Below are 18,226 nucleotides of genomic sequence, written 5' to 3'. Positions count from 1 at the left end.
CACGATGGCCGAAAAATGGGGAAACAAAGGAGAAGAACCAAAACTAGCCCGCAGGCGTGTGGCGATTGCCAAAACTCAAGACAACTTAACACAAACAGTTGCAGGGTCCACTAAAGAGGTCACAAGGAATGTCGCAGCTCCTATGGGTGGAACCACAGAGCCTTTTATAACATTGTCCTGATTGGGCCCAGGTGTGTCTCAAGCTGCAAATGATATTCTTTGCTAATATTCTATTAAATTGCGTAACTATAATATAGTTAATATAATATTTTTCAGATTTTCAGAATGGAAATTATGTGTGTATAATAATTTTCTCAAAATACGCTCATTTAAGATGCTGCAAAATTTAGGATCTGGTAACACTGCTAACCACTTATTTACCGTGCTAACTCGCCTTGACTCGACCCGATGATAGAAATTGAGCTTGAACCTGCACAGAGGTGTGTTGCATTGCTCAGACTGCTGCTTTATGACTAGTGCTGTGCCTCTCAGGTATACTGTCAGATCCCTTGGCAAACCTGTGTGGGGTATTTTTATTTATTATTATTATTAATTTATTATAATAAACTGAAAATCTGGCATGGCGCCTGAATCTATTTGCAAGGTGCGTCCGACGAGGTGTTTCATTTGATTTATTGGGTCTGCAGTATTTTTAAGACCATTTTAAGAACTCTGGATTTAAGGATTACTAGTCATTTTTAAATGATATTTAAGGCCTTAATTTTGGAAAATCCAATTTAAGACTTTTATAGACTTTTTAAGGATCTGCGGAAGCCCTGTCCATCCAGCGGGGGAAGATATGGTGGTGAAAAACGCAGAGGAACATGGAGGTGGGGAGAGGCTGCAGCAGCAATTAAAAGTCAATGGATCCCTGAGTCAGATGGGCTACTACTGTATTACAGCTATTCTTAGAAGCCGTACACAGAGGAGGGCTTCAGCCGCTAATTCTCCATGCATGATGAACTGTGAAACACAACAAAAGCCCCATTACGAGGAGGGGGGATTTGGGATCGCTTTGCAGAGCACAGAAAAAAAATAATAATTTAAAAATCGTTGGCAAAGGGAATACATTAGAGCGTTTTGTTTTTTTTTTCTCACCGAAATGAAGCCAGCCAGCAGAAAGGTTCCTCACACAGCTGTTCTTCGCAGGGCATGGCTGTTCCAAAAGGACACATTTTGAATGGAAAGAAGAAATTTAAGGGTGCAAGGATTGCACCCTTGGATTGTCCCAGAAGTCCGAAATAACGTTTATTAAGATTTGATCGGCCGTTTTAAATGATAGACATTTGCTGCGCCGCCTAGTTCAGCGTTCTCTGTGAGCAACGCCAGTTCACACGGAAACAACTATTGCTTCCTCCCGCCGATGCAAAATGACTTGTCGGGCGTGGTTTGAAGGGTGGGTAAAATGGACTCCCCTCGTCCGAGCCCTTCCACTTACATTTCAGGAAGGACGATGAATGCTGATGAAATGCGGCTAGACGGGGGAGAGCAGGGAGGTCCGAGCTTATCTTGTTGTACCCGACAGCTGTGAACATCTAGTCCACAGAGCGATGGCCTCCGGATTGCTAAGTCTGATGGGTAGAATCGACAATTCGTTTTCCTTGAGCGAGAAAGACTTTCTCGCCTGCCGCGTTTCTGCTCAAACCTTTAATGACTTAATACTTCAATGATTAATTAGGATCATTAAAGAATTACAGTGGAGATTAGCGCTAAAGGAGGGTGTGAGCTTTTGTGTGTGCCTAGCCTGCTAATTACGTCATAGCAAGCTAGCGTCTTTAGCTTACCAACGATGCCGAAAATACCCATGGTGCATTGTGCTGGGCACCAAGCGCTGCCCGCAGCAGGTCCACGGAGAGATGAATGTGCTCGCTTGTTCACTTGTGTCCTATTGGTTTGCGCAAGTGTACATCAGATACAGGGGGCGCTCCGGGGTGACAATACCTCTGCGGCTCTGTGTTGCCAGGGATACCGGGGCCAATGTGGAGATCCATGACTGAGCCAGGATACGACTTAAAACAAAAAAATCCACTGGCGCCTAGTTAATGGCTTTTTCTGGCCCTCCTGCTGCAGGCTTACAGGTACGAGTAAGCGCACCGGGTTTAGGAACACATGCAGTCAGAAAGAACCATAATGTCAGGTCTTTGGTTTTCAGTAGTGAGAACCGGGCCTTGAAGTACAAGCCGTAAAAAAAACGCCGTTCTGAGTTAATCACACCATAAAAAATGTCTACAAAATGTTGAGACGTCATAAAATTATGTTTAAAGATGTTTAAATTTCAGATCCCGGAAATGGCAGGGGGCGTGTCATAAGTTCCATTATAAGATATCAGGATATGGTCGACACAGAAAGGGCCAGAATTCATATTGTTTCATCTGAGGTAATTCATGTCATACTGTTCATTGTTTGTGCTAAACGGTTTTATTCCTGCAACTCCGTTTTGTTCCTCTTGCTTGTGGCCAGTTTGAAAGCAGACATACTGTATGTCAAGTCCCTATTAAATATTTAATATGGACCTGCCATCGGCAGCCAGAGCCATTATGTTAATGCCTGTGGTTACAAAGGGAATCTGCAGGTCTTGACGGACTGTGTGATAATGACAATTTGTGATCTTCAAGAGTTCACACTCTGTGTATGAGTCACAGAGGCACCGATGTGTCATCCTCTGTGTAAAGCAAACATGTACCCACTTAAGGTGGCTCCATTTTAATGGTCCCACACATGGCACAAGCCATTCTTACTGCAGACCATTTAAAGATTTTTTTTTTTATTTCAAAACTTACATAAAATGCATATTTGCTGGAACGTCCTATTAGCACAATCTACCGTGTCCTAATAGAATCCAGGCTCATCCCTAAAATATCCACAGAGGAAAGGAAAACGGCCTTACGGCTTGATTCTCACATTCGTTCGCTTATTAAAGCGGACAGAGTGGAATGTCGCCATTTTTCTGAGACAACACAGCACTGGCAAGAACCCTTCGTCTCTGCATTCATCGAGGCCTAAATTTAAATATGAAACAAGCCATACAGTATTGTTGCTGACAGCAGACTCATTTTTGTGTGAAATGTCAGCTCCCGGCCACGTGAGGAATGGCTCCATCGCGAGGGGAGGAATGATGAGGTAAAGTGCTCTCCGTCATCCCCCTAGCGCCGCAATATCACTGGGAACTACTCGCAAAAAGGTCAGAATTATAGATCAAAACAGAAATAAAGCACTGTCATTTCATTGGATAATGAGCGCCTGATGGATTCCAGGATGTGGCGATGTTCATTTGGGGCACCTCGCTGTTGATAAACTGCTGCATATTGTGTTCCACTTAAAGTCTTTCTTCCTTTCTTTCTTTGATTGGTATAAAAGAACGGTTCTGAGATATGAACGAAGCCAGACTCCCATTTCTAGTGCTCTTCATATTAGATTGCTCTCTTCTTCCCTGACCGTCTCCTGGCCAAATCATATTATATAGAGCTTGGGAGGCATAGCATGTCTACTCATGGTAAGATGAGGACATAATTAAGGACATGTTGCATTAGCAAAGCTTCCCTGTCTCCCTAGAATAACTTTAATGACCCTCTCATAATGTTATACTTATGGCAGTAGCGCGCTATGTTTTTTTTTTTTTTCTTTTTAATAATCTCCTTATTTGCTCGTATAGATTTGACCTGCTTCTATGGCAACTTTGGGAGTGATGGGTTTCAAAAGGAACAGCAGTTTAAAACCAGCTCAGAGGATTATAAAGTCATCAGTGCTGTTTTTCCTCTTTCAATTGTTACTGATAGCTGAACACTAAAAGGTTCAAAAACGCTTGAGCAACAAAGGGAGTTTCTCAAGCGTGTCTCCAAGTCTGAAAAAAATTTGAATGTAGTCACCCTAATCACCCACAAAAGGGGTGAATTATAGTTCTGTGTCAAACCAAAAGCAGGCATGTGACTATATGTGGGTTGCAATGTGGGTGGATTTCACATTTCTTCACCAGTTATAGTTAAAGATGGAGTACCTGCAGAAGTTACACCATACATCACATAATACAATTACCCTTATGGCTCAGTGGATTTAAAATGGACAACAAGCATGCATGTCAAAGTTCATTACCGGTGATGTTACAGTCCTTGAAAGGTCACAGTGCCACAGATCCTAGGATGAGCAGTTCACTTTGGGACCCCCGACTGGGGCCGACCTGGTCTGTCTGACTGATACAGCCCTAATCACAGGAAGCATCCCCACAGGCCCGAACATTGAGGAGGCCCCAAGCCTGGTCTCAGTGTACGCAGAAATCAATTTAAGTGGATTGAATTCTCTGATAATGCATACTAATGGCAATCGCACGAGTATGAAAAAAAAAATTGGAAAGGGGAGGACATAAAAGGAAAGAAAAGAATGATCACGGCAATAATGAAAACTGTTATTGGCATAATCTGTATATTGCCGTCATTTTAGCTGCCAATTCTCCGCTAACTGCTCAGAAATTGATCTGCAGTCTAACCACCAGCGATTCAATGACAGCCTGCCTGCAATGAGGAATTCAAGCGAGCTTTTATCTTCGCCCATGTAAACTGTTCCTGGTAGGCAGCCTTCGTATCCAAACTAATAAGTGACAAGTGCCTGCTTAATTGAAAGAGTTGAAAGAGGGGGAAAAAAAGGGTAATGGTTGTTTGCTGTAGGGATCTCTATGGTAATGGACCGCAAAAGCACTGGGCTGTTAAAAGACGGCGCTAATAATGATAACTTGGCTTCAATCATCCCTTCAGAGGCCATAAACACAGCCATATTGCCGCGCCATTGGCTATGAAATTAAGCATGGCCGACCGAAAAATCAAAGCCAGCATGGATAAACAGTTATTTGTCCCATGGTTAATTTAGCAGTGGTGACCGTGGGGGTTGGCGGGTGTGTTATACGCTTGTGCAGAGCACCCCTTCGGGCAAGGGGGTGGAAATGTGAGGCTGACCCTCAAATATGGGTGCCAGCCCACTTCCTAACCTTGGGTATCTATCAGAGGGAGTCAGCGTTTTCAAATAGTGCCTGGGAAATGTGGCCTTGAATAATGTATCCTATGAATAAAACACATTAGCCACAAAACATATTGAATAATTCACTTTTCAAACCCCTTGCACTACAGATATTAGGTCTCCTGTCACTCCCAGACTTTTTCCCCCTCCTGTTGCCCCCGTCTCTTTCCACTCACTCACAGACACTATTTTTATTCCTCAAGTGCCATAAGCAGCTGCTTTCTTGAAACCGCTCCTATTGATTTAAAAGGCTTCTGAAGTTTTTAGGAGTGCGTTTGTTCTGATGGAATCTGCGATGGGCCCATGCAGACGCCCAGAGCCCAGAGCGGATTCATCTTTCATTGTCTCCATGTCGCCCAAAGACAGGAGCCAGCTGAGAGGTTCAAAGAGAAGAGGCGCAAATGAAGAGGAGACACTTTTCTAATGAAGCGCTCGCCTCCCCCCAATCCCCGTGCTAGAGACAGAAAGCCGGAATTTTACATGGTACTCAACAGTTTCACTTCGTAAATCTGCAAATGATGTCTAAATGCAGAAAAATGCACGGAAGTAAAAAAAAAAATCCTGTCACCACTGCATTTTTAATGACCACAGGGTTTGAGAACATGGGGGGCTACCGTATATTTTATTAGCTCCTGTACTTGTACTAACAGCATATCCCTAAAAACCCACCCGCCCCACTAACCAGACCTGTGGGCCACTAACTTTATAAAGAGCTCAGCTTGATTAACAAGGCCCTTGTGCACACAGTGTATGATCTGCTCAGATTCGAAGACTGGGGTGTGGAGTATGTGCAGTATGTGTGGAGGATCTGCAATTTGACAACTGAAACCCAGATTAACTAACTAATCTTGTACTAAATCATCGCAAATGTTCCTTTTTTTCTGTTTTGTTTTTTAAAGTTTGGAACAGATTAGGGTTTAGTTAGTTACCTTCTGATCTCAGATTGTCCTTTTAAGACACTGATTTAGTGAGACTATCCCTAATCTCTTAGTTAGAAATGACCCCAAACGAATCCGAAAAGAACTGAGCAGTACTTACCAGTGCACAGTATGTCTCGGGAGGATCTCCGCAGGTGATGTTGGGGGGGTCGAGGGTCACCTTCAGGAACTTGGTCATGTCAGCGGATTCGGGCTGGCAGGCCATGTAATCCCAGGTGAGTCCTTCCTCCGTGTACACCTGTGACTTGCACATGTCGTAATGTCCCCAGGTGGACTGGTAGTGCTGCATTGTCTGACAGAGGCTGAGCCACGCCGCCTGCAGCGTGAAGATCACGGGGAGACGCATGGCTGCCTAGCGTTTCTTTTTTTCCAACTGTATCTTACGATGACTTTTTCAAAAAGAACCGCGCGTAGTATCCTTCCTCCTCGTTCTCCTCTGGAAAAAGAGGAAATGCAGCCCAGGCCCCTGGAATTATGAATTAATCCAACCTTTGCTGAGACGGAGGTGTTGCGGCTGCATGCCAGCCTGCGGGGCGAGGGGTCGCAGCTTCTTCGGCTGGATGGAGCTCCGCGTCTCGTCTGCCAAACCCCTCAAGCTGAATGTGAGGCCTTGGCTGACAGGAGGGCAGTCAGGTAGAATGGATAGAATATGGAAGCAGGAGGGGAAGGGGGGAGGGGGGGGGGGGGTTCTTGAATATGGTGGGGCTGGGAATAGGGGACCTTGAGTGAGAGGTTGGAGAGACAGCCTCTAGACACGCCGGAACGGGCCGCCCTTCTCCGTCGGCTCGTGCCGGTGATTGGCGGACGTCTTCAGCTTTGTTTCCCGTCGATCATTTTGCTCCCGTCTCTTCTTCTTTCCTTTCTTCGGCTCGCCTGTGTTGTGGCCTTGCACCCATATGCTGTGGAGGGAAACAATGACAGCAGACGATGAGCATCGCATGCAGCGGGGAGATCGGGTTTGGCAGAGAGCTGAGAATTAGCAGATGCCGACGGGAAGGGTAGAAGGCGACCTGTCGAGGTTCGCGGTGCCAGGTGGGTGTCTTGTGTACGTGGCTGGAGAAAGATCGCATAACCCGAAGGCCATCAGAGAGAATGCGATACGCCGCTTTCACACCTCCCTTCACACCCCTGCCCTTCATGAGCCATCAGTCTGTCCGATGGCATCCCAGTCAACCTCGGAAAAACACTGCTTTGCATTCTGGTGTGCTCTCAATCCGACACGATGTGCTCACAATCGTGAATGATTTATGCTGCAAACCTTAATTCAAACATTTAACGCGCTCATGAGAGGGGAAAAATGTCGCCGTGTGCAGAAAGCACGGTCAAATAGCTAAAGGAACTGTAACAAAAGTTACTATAGTAACAAGTGCTATTGGCGGCTTGAAGGAGGAAGCTGCATTTCAACTGCAGATGCAAGTCAATGAGGAGAATGTGAACTGGACGAGTGCAGAAATGACCTCTGCAGTTAAAAGCACCCACACGCGCCCGCGCAAACATGGGGTAGAGCAAACGATTCCCGTTCGTTTGAAGATGCCAAACCCATCCACGGCTGAAGAGTCTAATTCCGGCCACACACCTTCAAGAGCACCGCAAATCTCCCCGTAAGTAAGCTGGCACTAGGACCGACTTGAGCAGTGGGCTGAGGGGCATTAGGAATGCGGCGCCAAAACAATCGGCGAAACGAAAAAAGGCAAGCAATTTTCGTGGAGACCCTGTAACCAGAAAATGGCATACTAATTAATTGTGAACAGCAGATGCATTCTGTGCAGCGAATGACCATGCGCCAAAAAAATAAGTAGTGCTGAGGAAGTAATATGGAATAAAATATGACTATGACTATGTTCTGCCCCAAATATATGAAACTGTCTAATGTCAGTTGTTCATTCTCAATTCATCATATTTGCACCATTTCCTTTATCCTTTTGGCCAACACGTGGCATTAAAGCTCTCCAGACTTAATGTTTCAGTGCCGACTGGTGACAGTAAGAACAGAGTCACATTTGAAGAGGGCCTGAAATAGATTCGGCGTTCACAGACAGCCTGTCTCCTAAACACCTGAAGGGAGAGAGGTGGAGATGGTGCAACAGGAACAACCCACTTTTATTCCATTTACCAGCCCATGTTCTGCTAACAGGGGGGGGGGGTCTGTTTCATCCTCCGCCTCCTTTTTTTAACGTTTTTTTTGGGGGGATTCATAAGCTTTTGTTCAACGACGCCACAGAAATGGCATGTATTCTACAATCAATTGTAAGGCCATCAGACATAATTATGTATAGATTTGTTGGTATTTGGGAAAGGGTGAGAACTAACAGGGTCTCCCGTACGCCCCTGCATTTTCCCCCCACCTGTAACCAGCAACTGGCTGGTTGTGCAACAGAGACACGACCGCAACCAGAGATTGCGCTTTCCGTCCCCTCCCTTTAACTACAGTGACCAGCGGATGGACAAGTGATGACAGCAGCAGTTTACCGAACATTCCAGGAGATGGAGGCATGCGCATTTTAGCGGCCGTTAATCAGCCGGGCCAGTCGATGCGACTGCTGACCCGGCATCAGCGGCTCCCCTCCAGAGCAATCAATTAGGCCTTGTGCTCGGGAGATCTTCATTTCCAAGACTCCCATTAGTCCACTGCTGGCGGACACCAAGGCCAAATTTCAGGGCTATGTTTTCTCAGAATGATGACAAAACCTGGAGATCGCACTTGGCCAGCTCCCGCCTCTCGGCCGCCAACCGGGTGGGAAACGTGTTAGCGCGCCTCTGAGGCTCCCTCACTTATATGAATCTGTCGATTTCTAAATTCTTATTATTCTGACGAAGAGGTGGCCCCAGCTTATCGTCATTTTCAAAGCTCAACTTCAATATTTTACCCTGGGATGCATGCGGAATGTGAAAAGGTCCGTTTTGATGAGTTTAAAGGGATGGTACCTTCCCATTAAAGACCCTTAACATTATAATAACTACAGTCCAAAACAGAAGTTTAATTACTGGATGTATAATGTGAGAAATTGGTATTGAGAGATGGTGGGAAGGGAACATGGGTGGAGAAGAAGACGATTACTGAATGTGAGTGCTGTGAAAGGCAGGAACGTCAATGAAAGCATCTTCTCAGTATTAAAATGAAACCCATTCGAGAGGCCGAACCTGGGTCTTGTGGAGCTGCCTGTGATTAATGGACATAACATTAATGGGGAATAGGCGTCCGTGGAATCGAGGGGGCAGGGCTGGCTGAAGGGAGGGGACGGCGTGCGGTAATGAGGCTACGGTGATACAGGGGCCAGATAAGTTAAAGATCACACAGGCCTCTGTCATTATCACCCCCTACAATTCAGACAAGTGCCTTTCTCGCTCTCCATCCCTCTCTCATTACGCCACTCCAGCACTGGCAGTTCCAGCAGAGCGAGAGGGAGGCGTGGGGCGAATCTTAATCGAGGCACCGAGGCCGATGGGGCCAGGTCACTTCCCTTCCCATCGATCACCGTTAGCGAGGGGCATTTTGGTGGGACACGAAGGAAGCTATGATGCCTAAATTTACAATGAAGTAGAGCATGTCAGTGTACGTTAGACTTAAATGTCTGACACTGCGGGAAAAGGGCGGGCAGTAATGATAATAAATGACTGACTTCTGTTTAAAGGAACAACAACAATACGTCTGAATAAACAGCTAATTCTATTTTTCAAGCGAATGCCTGGAAAAAGGCCGGGACTCGAGACGATTTTAGATCAGACCTCATAAATGATTTACATGTTCCATACGGCCTGGGTGGAACTGAGACGAGATATTTTATTACCCCCCCCCCCTCCTTTCTTAAGTTCACTCCCATTTCGCTCCCAGGGCCGCCGAAGCATAGCTGAGCGAGGAATAGTCATGACCAGCCTTTCCTGACCAGACCTACTTACTACTTCCTACTCACTGTCTGCTTTTTATATCCAGATTTACCTACCTGCAATCTCGTTTTTTTAATCATTTGTAATGATTCAAACTTTCGTTTTTCTCGTTCCCACCCTTCTGTCCTCCTTTTAAATCCACTCTCCTGCTGGCCTTAATGACTTTTATTAAAAAAAACTACAGAGATCTTTCAACGTTTACTTAATTAATTCTACTACACGTTGAATTACATTTTTCATTTTATTTATTTATTTGTTTGTTTGTTTGTTTTGGTAATAATTCATTCGACATCATTTAAATTGACCTGACATTTTGTGCAAAGGAATTACCTCAAAAAATATTCCTTTCAGCAGTGTGCATTTTTGTAAAAAAAAAAAATAGTAAGCAAGAAGAAGTGAAGAGGCCTCAGACAGGGAGCTCCTATAAACTACAGCGGTGGCCTCACACAGACCCCAACGAGACCTTCCCGTGTCACGGCCTCGCGGCCTGACGTCGTCCGGATAACGTGGACGAGGCTATAACGGTTATAATCTCTCCCTGCGGTCTGATCAGAACACTCACGCCAGGCGACGGTGGAACGGCTCGGCAGAGCCCGGCGGTTAGACAGGATTTGCCCCAGAGTCGCGCGCTCGCACCGGCTGGAGAGCCGCCACTTGCCGTTTGCGTGTGACGGAATGGTCCAGTTGACAGGCTCGAGCTACTCAGCTCTGGGGGAGGTTTATCTTGGTCCAGGATAAAAAGAAATAAATGAAGAGGCCGTGTACGAGTTCGACAGCGTGCCACCGCCCCTCATCTTCTGCACGTTCCCGACCCCCCCCCTCCCAATCCTCTCTCTCTCTTTCAAGACTCGGCCACCTTATACTCTGCGTTTCTTATAGTGACATGGGGGGACCCCATGCATTATTAAAGTCACTTTTTTTTTTTTTCCAAAAAGAGACTACTATAGAACACAACAAGCCGTCACACTCGAATCATTTATCATTGTGCAGAAACATTCGACGCCGCCAGCCAGTCAACTGCTGATATTTTACCCAAATGTAAGAAGACACGAGCTTGTAGAAATTCACTCGACGTGAGCGTGAGTGACGCAACTGCAGAACACAGGTATGGAGCTGCATTAAAAAAAAAAAAAGCTCAGAGGAGCATTATGAGAATACGAAGGTTCTAGGAGGGCACAGAAAATTGCTCCAGCATCATAGAGTAAACCCGATTATGGTGATATCCAATACAACTGGCTAAAGTGATTACACAACATGAGACCGTGCGCTGGATCGGCGCTGACAACTGCCATCAATCGCAGTTCATCCAGCTAATAATGAGCGAAATATTAATACAATAACAAGCGGCATAGTCGTCCATATGATTAGTTACGGATTCGTTTGAAAAGAAAGTCCAAAGAGCAGCAAACTTCTGCATGTCGTCTGCATCTACAGGGATTACTGACCAAGCCCCCAGACTCGCAGAGAAAACCCCCAACCCCAATGTAAAACGCACAACGCCGTGGAAAATAAGAGCGAAATTATCAAGTAAATTGATCGAAAATATCCCGTTTTTTTTTCCCGTTGCGGCCACAAGACGGCGCTGCACTCGAGTCCCGTTCCTCGTGCCTACAGAAAACCCCTCCGGATTCACGTTTTCGGATTTAAAACGTGCCGCGGTGCCCAATTATGCACATTTACAGGATCGTCGAGGCTTTTCTTTTTTTTTTTTACTCTCCACCAAGTCTGTAAACTACAAGACTCTGAATTAATACGGTGCAGGAAAAAAAGAAATCATCACCCTAGTGAGTTTTACGCATCAGAACAACGAATCCTCCCTGCCGGGGAATTAAGTTGAAATGAGACCCCGGTTCCCGGTACCGGGAAAGTTGCGATGCTGCAGACGGTCCCGTGTCCGCCAAACACACACCCTGTCGCGTAAAATCGTAATGATCGATTACTCGATTATATATGTGTATGAATTATCGATACATAATACATTTCGACGCAATTAAATAAAAAAAATAATAAAATAAAAAAAGCGGGCCGTGGCTCGGACTTACACGCAGAATCCGTAAATCCGTCCAGGTCGTCCCGTCTCCGTCGGGTGTTCAACAAGTCCGCCGGGCGGCCGCGGGAACGCGTCTTCACGGACGCGCGCGTTCGGTCTTAATGCGCCGGGGTCCCGGGGCGAGCGCGGGGATCCCGTGAAAGTTGATGAAGGCGCGAGTTCGAAACGCGCTGACTAAACGCGCCGCGCCGCGCCGTCGGGGGCGTCCTGCCGCGCGTCAATCTCCACCTGACACATCGCCTCGTCCAGGAGCCGGCGGAACGGGGAGCTGATCACGCACCGTTCAAAGTGATCGGCTTTTTGCCTCTCTGTGTCCCCATGAGACGCAGGTCGCGGATCCGTCACTCGTCAGTCCATCTTCGTCACCAGGTGACGGGAGGCTGCGGTCCTTCGCAACGCTGACGCCTTTTCGCGAGAAACTTTAGAGGCGAGGCGCTGTTCGTTTTTGTTCATTAGACAAAAAAAAATGTAATAAAATCTCGCTATCCCTCCGACTATCTACGAAGTCGCCCCGGACACTGTCAGCAGATGAGGTCTGATCTCGCGCGTCCTCCTCCTCCTCCTCCTCCTCCTCGCGTCCAGATTACGCACTCGGACTCTCCATCTGATGTAACGCGCGCTCGGCCCCGATATTCCTCCAGGAGAGGAGACCTGCGTGCGTGCGTGCGTGCGTGCGTGCGTGCGTGTGGCTTTCTCCCGGCGCGCGAAACTGTTTGGGGACACGGTGGGGACAATCGAAGGAGACGACGAAGAGGCGCCCGTCGAGATACCGGCGAGATAACAAAGTCTCCCCACAAATGGGCGCTAATATAGCGATTGCAAAAAATAAAGCGCGCCGCAGGGTCCTAGAGGTAGCGTTGAGTAAAAAAAAAAATTATATATATATAAAACTATATAAGCACATGTCCACGGGCAGCGTCATATTAATCATGTGTAGTTTTTTTAAGTGCACCAGTCGCGTGTTATCGAAGCAGGCTGCGTTGGTTCTGATTCGTTTAAAGGTTGTGACGCTTCCGCGCCCAAGAAAAGCGACACAAATTCGTAACCAGTAAAAAAAAAAAAAACCTGGTTGAACGCTCACACGTTTGCCATTTCGCTCGAACAGCCGTTTCTGCCGTTTACGGGCCACTCGCCTCGGAAGTTTTCAAGTCGCTTCCAATCTGATGCCACCCACTCGGGCCCGTTCCGTCCCGCGTGGCTTTCCGCTCTTCTCCGGTGGCTCCTGTCGCATTTAAACCGCTGCTAGTGTCACCTGCTCTGAATGTACCTGCTCGCGTTCAGGTGGAAGATGCTGATCGGCGTGACACCGCCCTGCTATTAACATTCGATCCGTCCAGCAAACCCACAGCGATGTGTAGAGCGAGATCGATAGATAGATAGATAGATAGATAGATAGATAGATAGATAGATAGATAGATAGATAGATAGATAGATAGATAGATAGATAGATAGAACATATGAGTTAAAGTAAATGTGTATTTCTGCACAATTTCATCACTGCAGGTATGTTCAATAAAGCACGAGATTCATTTTTTCACGACACTAGGCCACACGTAGCCACGCAGAAGAACAACGTGCAGGACAATTAAACGGAAGAGTGAGAGAGAGAGAGAGAGAGAGAGAGAGAGAGTAAACTGTAGTTCAACAAGTTTCGTTTCGGCCGTGATCCTCAAGTTCATGCATTACAGCGTAAAAACGTACATATATGAACCGTGCATACGTATATGACGCGATGTGTAGAAACAGGTGGATCATATTTACACGCTCACGCCGATAAAAGCGGGGAGGTCTCCTGCATCCGCTCCACTCGTGTCCATCACACGCACGTGGATCACAGCGTGGGGAGAGGAGCGGGGAAGCCACGGCGCTGCAAGTTATCATGAAGTTTCGTTTCTTGTCGGGTTTACGGAAGATTATCGATGACACGGCGGACAGTTCAGCGATTCAATAATAAAATAATAATAATAATAAAAAAACTGCTGACGGAGTTATAAATCTAAACGTCTACACAGTCTATGTAGTCCTGGAACTTTCCCAGGCAAAAGTTTCCTTATCTGAGGCTGAAAGCATTTATTTATTCATTTATTTATTTTATGTATTCATTTATTTACCTGTTCCCGCGCTCTCACGAGTTTCTCTCCGGAGTTCCAGTCCCGGGTTCGAACCAGGGCCGGGCGAACAGCGGCGCTAACGCGATGGATCGCGGCACTCTGCGCTGAAGGAAGGATGGATGGATGGATGGATGGACCGATCTCGCCGCCGACGGTCGCCCGCTCGCACCGGGCGCGCGCACAGGACGCGAGCGCGCGCCGCGCGTCCGGAGCGCCTCTCTCGGCGGATCGAAATCCCGCGTTCGAGAAGATGAACCAAGTCGTTCGCGATTTTTTTTTTGCTAAAAGATGCTAAAAAAAAATTATACACGTTACAAAATGAATATTTGCATTTATTACATCGGTTGTAATTCTATTCAAGATGTGCACCTGCGATTCCGTTTATTTAAAAAGTTGAGGTCCTGGACATTTGGAGTCTGGCTCCTTTCTGGCTTTTAGCATCAAAAAAAAAAAAAAAAAGGAGAGGAATCGGCTGTGTGTTAAAAATGGCACCACGACCCCTTTAATCTGGCCACCGTTGATACAACCGAATGGCATAAACCCATTGGGAGCCGTGTAGGCTGACTCAGGGGTCATGACCTTGGCTGCTGGAGGGCGACTTTAATTCGCTGCTGCGGATGGAGGAGCATCACATCTCCAGCCACCTGAATAGTCCGTGTGACGCTACAGCTTTCGGGACGTTTGCAGTGGCCACTTCTTTTTAAAAACCAATGTGTAGGATCAATAGCGGGCATTGTCAGTGGTCACATGACCTATTATCCATCATACTACCCTGTCTGTGTGTGTGTGTTGTGCGTTTGTGCATATATTTTTTTTTCTTTCAGGATTTAGTCACAGAGAAATGAAATCTGACCCACATGAACCCTTTTCATGGAAGTTTTATTCACAAAAACAAAATGGTGCCCTTCTAAAATAAACCCACAAAACTTCAGTTTTGATCCTGAGGTACGGCGACCCTTGAATTCACGTGAAGCAACCGTTTTCCTACGGCACACATGCATGCGCTCAGAGGAGGAACCTGCTCCAGTTCACGTCCAGAGCTCCTACTTATCCGTCCTGGTGCCTTAAATCCTAAAAGGGACTTTTCCCTTATATTGAAATATCACATTAAGTCAAAAACAATGGCGTAATCCAAAAAGTGCATGATTGAAAACGGATTATAAAGTCTGACACAGTAGGTGGATTTGTGCTTGTTCAGGCAGGCTCCTGAGGCTCTGGCTGATAGCGATTGGGGCGATACGGGATTCTGTCTGGATTTTTGTGTGTGTGTGTGGTGCCAGTGATTTAGGATTTATTTTAAAGCACCAATGGGCAGCCCTGCTCCTACCATTCAGCCACACGTGGTTTCAGAGCCCAGATGAGTTTTTTTTTTTTTTTTTTCGAATTTCGCCGAGCACGCCAGTGAGGCGGGTTGCATGCCGACTAGCAATTTCATGCAAAATATGCACAGATGTGTAGGTGCTGAAAACCCCCTGCAGTTTAATGCACGGCACGGGCAATGAAACGGTGCTAAACAACCTATGCCAACTGCAATTATGCGACCTATAATTGTTCTAGTAAACAGGCCCATGCAATGGCATCATATCAAATAAAGGTTAAAAAAAAAAAGAGATTAAATGATTAAATGGGACACGGAATTTTCCCTCTATCTGCCTTTGGGATAAAGCGAGAGCCGAGGAAATTGGTCTTCTAAATTAAGTTTTGCCGATACTACCAATTTGTCATCTCAGGAGATCTCGACAGGGATATTGGTTACTGTAACAGGCCGGTGGCGAATGATTTCTCATGGCGCGTTTACAGTATATAATTAGCATAGCGGGATACTGTATATTGGATATTGCAATACGTCTACGCGGCAGGCGGCTGAAGCCAGACAGAGCTCCATCACCACGATGTTCTTCCAGCAAAAGACAATTATGCACCTTGCGTCATTCTGTTAGTATTAAAAAAAAGGCCATTTCAAATTCATTTTCACATGGACCTAACATCTATATGGCTTTCTTGAGCCTTTAAGATTATGACACTAATGCGTTTTTTCACACTCTTGCTTGTGCAGTGTCAACACACAGAATAAAAATGGGGTATAATTGCTATTCCGTGTGCCTGACAAGCAGGAAATTCTCAACGTGACACATTTTAAACACCCCCCCTCCCCCCATGTATAAATGTCTGCTCCAACCGAAGCGAACAGTTTTTTGGCACCAGTCACCGCTACGGGCTTATTTGCTAAAGCCTTGGCGGGAGCATTGTGGCGGGTGCAGGGGCGGAGCTTTCGCCTGGGTTGATGAGCCCTATTTGTCACATGCCCGTGGGATGACGATGGGGGTCAGTCGAACTTGGGAACCTTGACCTGAGATTACTGAAGATTAATGGAGGAACACAGGATTAAGCAGGAGCCAAATGCAATTTAGCGAAAACATGGAATGACTTGCAGGCCAAGAGCAAAATAAAGACACAGCAACAAACATAAACTCGTATAGATGGATACAGGTAGACAAAAATCCGTATTCAGCATTCAGCAACCTGCTGTTGGGTTCAGGAACGGAGGAAGAGAAGGCATAGCCTATTGATTAATGTGTATTTTATTCACTTTGCGCCCCGCCCACTTGCATCCCAATGGTACCAGCACGGCCTTCTTGCCAAACTAGTGTTTGTTGACTCTTTTAATGCAAAGCACTTCAAAAACACAAGGACAAAAGAAAATACAAGAGGAATATGAAAATATGGATTTTGTATCGTTTGCACAAAAACCAACTTATTCTTGGGGACTCGGATTGTCCTGAACCCCCAACAAGGACAATACCCGGGATAGTGTCCCAATTGCGTGTTCCTGAGGCGTCCACACCCCTCCGCCGCCCACATCTGACTGTAATGAAATCTAAAGGTTAGCCAATGCAGTCTACTGCAAACGTGAACTTGAAATGACTACAAAAATCTTTTCGGATAGTTTATTGCGATACAAACTCGAAAAAAACGTGTGAAGGCAAAGCGGTAAAAATATTACGTTGGCCGGCAACACGCATTACGTAATATCCACAGGACAACAAAATTCAACACTGGTGCAGGCCCTCGGAATACCCGTCCGGGATGGAAAAGGTCTTGGAGTGCTTTTTGCATCCCCCTATTGTATATTGCATGTCGATGCATATATGCCTGGCACTTTCTTCTGAGGGGTACATGTTGATCTCCCCCGTCACCTTGGTGTCTTGCACGACGTCCACCGGCTCGTCCAGGTACAGCACCGCCTGCTTCCAGTGCGTCTCGGGTTGGAAGGGGGACGTGGAGAGGACCAGGGGCTTGTCGCCCCCGGGGAACGTCACAGTGAACCACACGCAGAAGGCGTTGACGCAGGCGGAGCCGAAGCACTCGCACGCGAACGCGCCCCGGACGGAGCCGAGCTGCTCCTGCGTCACCGTGTGCAGGTCGATCTCCGCGAACCTGGCCGGGTGCGAGAGCACGTCCTCCACCGTCACCGGGCTCACCGCGATGTCGCGGTTCATGATGCACTTCTTGGCAAAGTCCGTCATGCAGGACATGTCCACGCCGTACTGGCTCTTCACCGTGCTCCAGAAGCTCAGGCGGTCCTCCACGACCAGGTCGCTGATCGGCGCCACGTACAGCTCCGCTCTGGAGGGCAGAATCAGGCCGCCGGGCTTCAGCCACCGGTCCCGGGCGAAGAGCACCGAGTTCAGCATGGACTCGTGCAGCAGCGCGTAGCCCATCCACTCGCTCACGATCACGTCCACTTGCTCGGGCAGCTCCGAGGTCTCCAGCGTCCCCCTGATGACGTCCACGCGGTCCTCCAGCCCGTTCTGCCTGACGATGCCGACCGCCTGCTCGGCGATGGAGCTCGCCTCCACCGCGTAGACCTTCCTGGCCCCGGCTTGGGCGCAGAAGACGCTCAGCACGCCGGTGCCCGCGCCGACGTCCAGCACCACGTTCCCCTCGATCGCGCCGCGGTTCCTGAAAATGCCCGTCCTGTACGTGCTGGTGCGCACGTGGTCCGCGATCATCTCCTCGTGTATAGTGACGTCCGAGTAGCTGTCGAAGTACAAGTTGTCCTGCAGACGTTTATCCAACTTTCTCTTTTTGGTGGACTGAGACATGATTGGAAAAAATGCGACCAGGTTCGGGTAGTTGCTGAGAAACTCCTTAAACTTCCGGAGAGGAGGTTACTGTTGCATTCTGGGATTTGTAGTGCACCTGTCACCTCGGTGCACCGCGAGCTCGCCCTTCAG

At 47.2% G+C, this 18,226-nt stretch overlaps 2 protein-coding genes across 11 annotated transcripts in view; both read right to left on the bottom strand.

Moving 5' to 3' along the window:
• Positions 1-14,136, bottom strand: part of ntng1a (netrin g1a) — an 83,081-nt gene extending 68,945 nt beyond the window's left edge. For 8 of the 10 annotated variants that reach the window (XM_028965846.1, XM_028965850.1, XM_028965844.1 and 5 more), the window contains exons 1-2: positions 11,870-12,637; positions 6,043-6,841 (exon numbers count right to left, since the gene is read on the bottom strand). In XM_028965846.1, the coding sequence (XP_028821679.1) occupies positions 6,043-6,288 (246 nt within the window). In that variant the 5' untranslated portion in view covers positions 6,289-6,841; positions 11,870-12,637. Of the gene's footprint in view, positions 1-6,042; positions 6,842-11,869; positions 12,638-13,988 lie in introns of those variants that run through there. The other 2 variants (XM_028965842.1, XM_028965843.1) reach the window with 2 other exon arrangements.
• Positions 14,137-16,922: 2,786 nt separating this feature from the next.
• On the bottom strand, positions 16,923-18,164 carry prmt6 (protein arginine methyltransferase 6). Its single transcript, XM_028969811.1, has one exon. The coding sequence runs from the start codon at positions 18,092-18,094 to the stop codon at positions 17,039-17,041; it is 1,056 nt and encodes a 351-aa protein (XP_028825644.1). The 5' UTR covers positions 18,095-18,164; the 3' UTR covers positions 16,923-17,038.
• Positions 18,165-18,226: the final 62 nt, after the last annotated feature.

This window comes from Denticeps clupeoides, chromosome 2 (assembly GCF_900700375.1).
Source record: "Denticeps clupeoides chromosome 2, fDenClu1.1, whole genome shotgun sequence".
Lineage (NCBI taxonomy): Eukaryota > Metazoa > Chordata > Actinopteri > Clupeiformes > Denticipitidae > Denticeps > Denticeps clupeoides.
The sequence above is the reverse complement of the archived record's forward strand: the minus strand, read 5'-3'. Positions and strand labels throughout refer to the sequence as shown.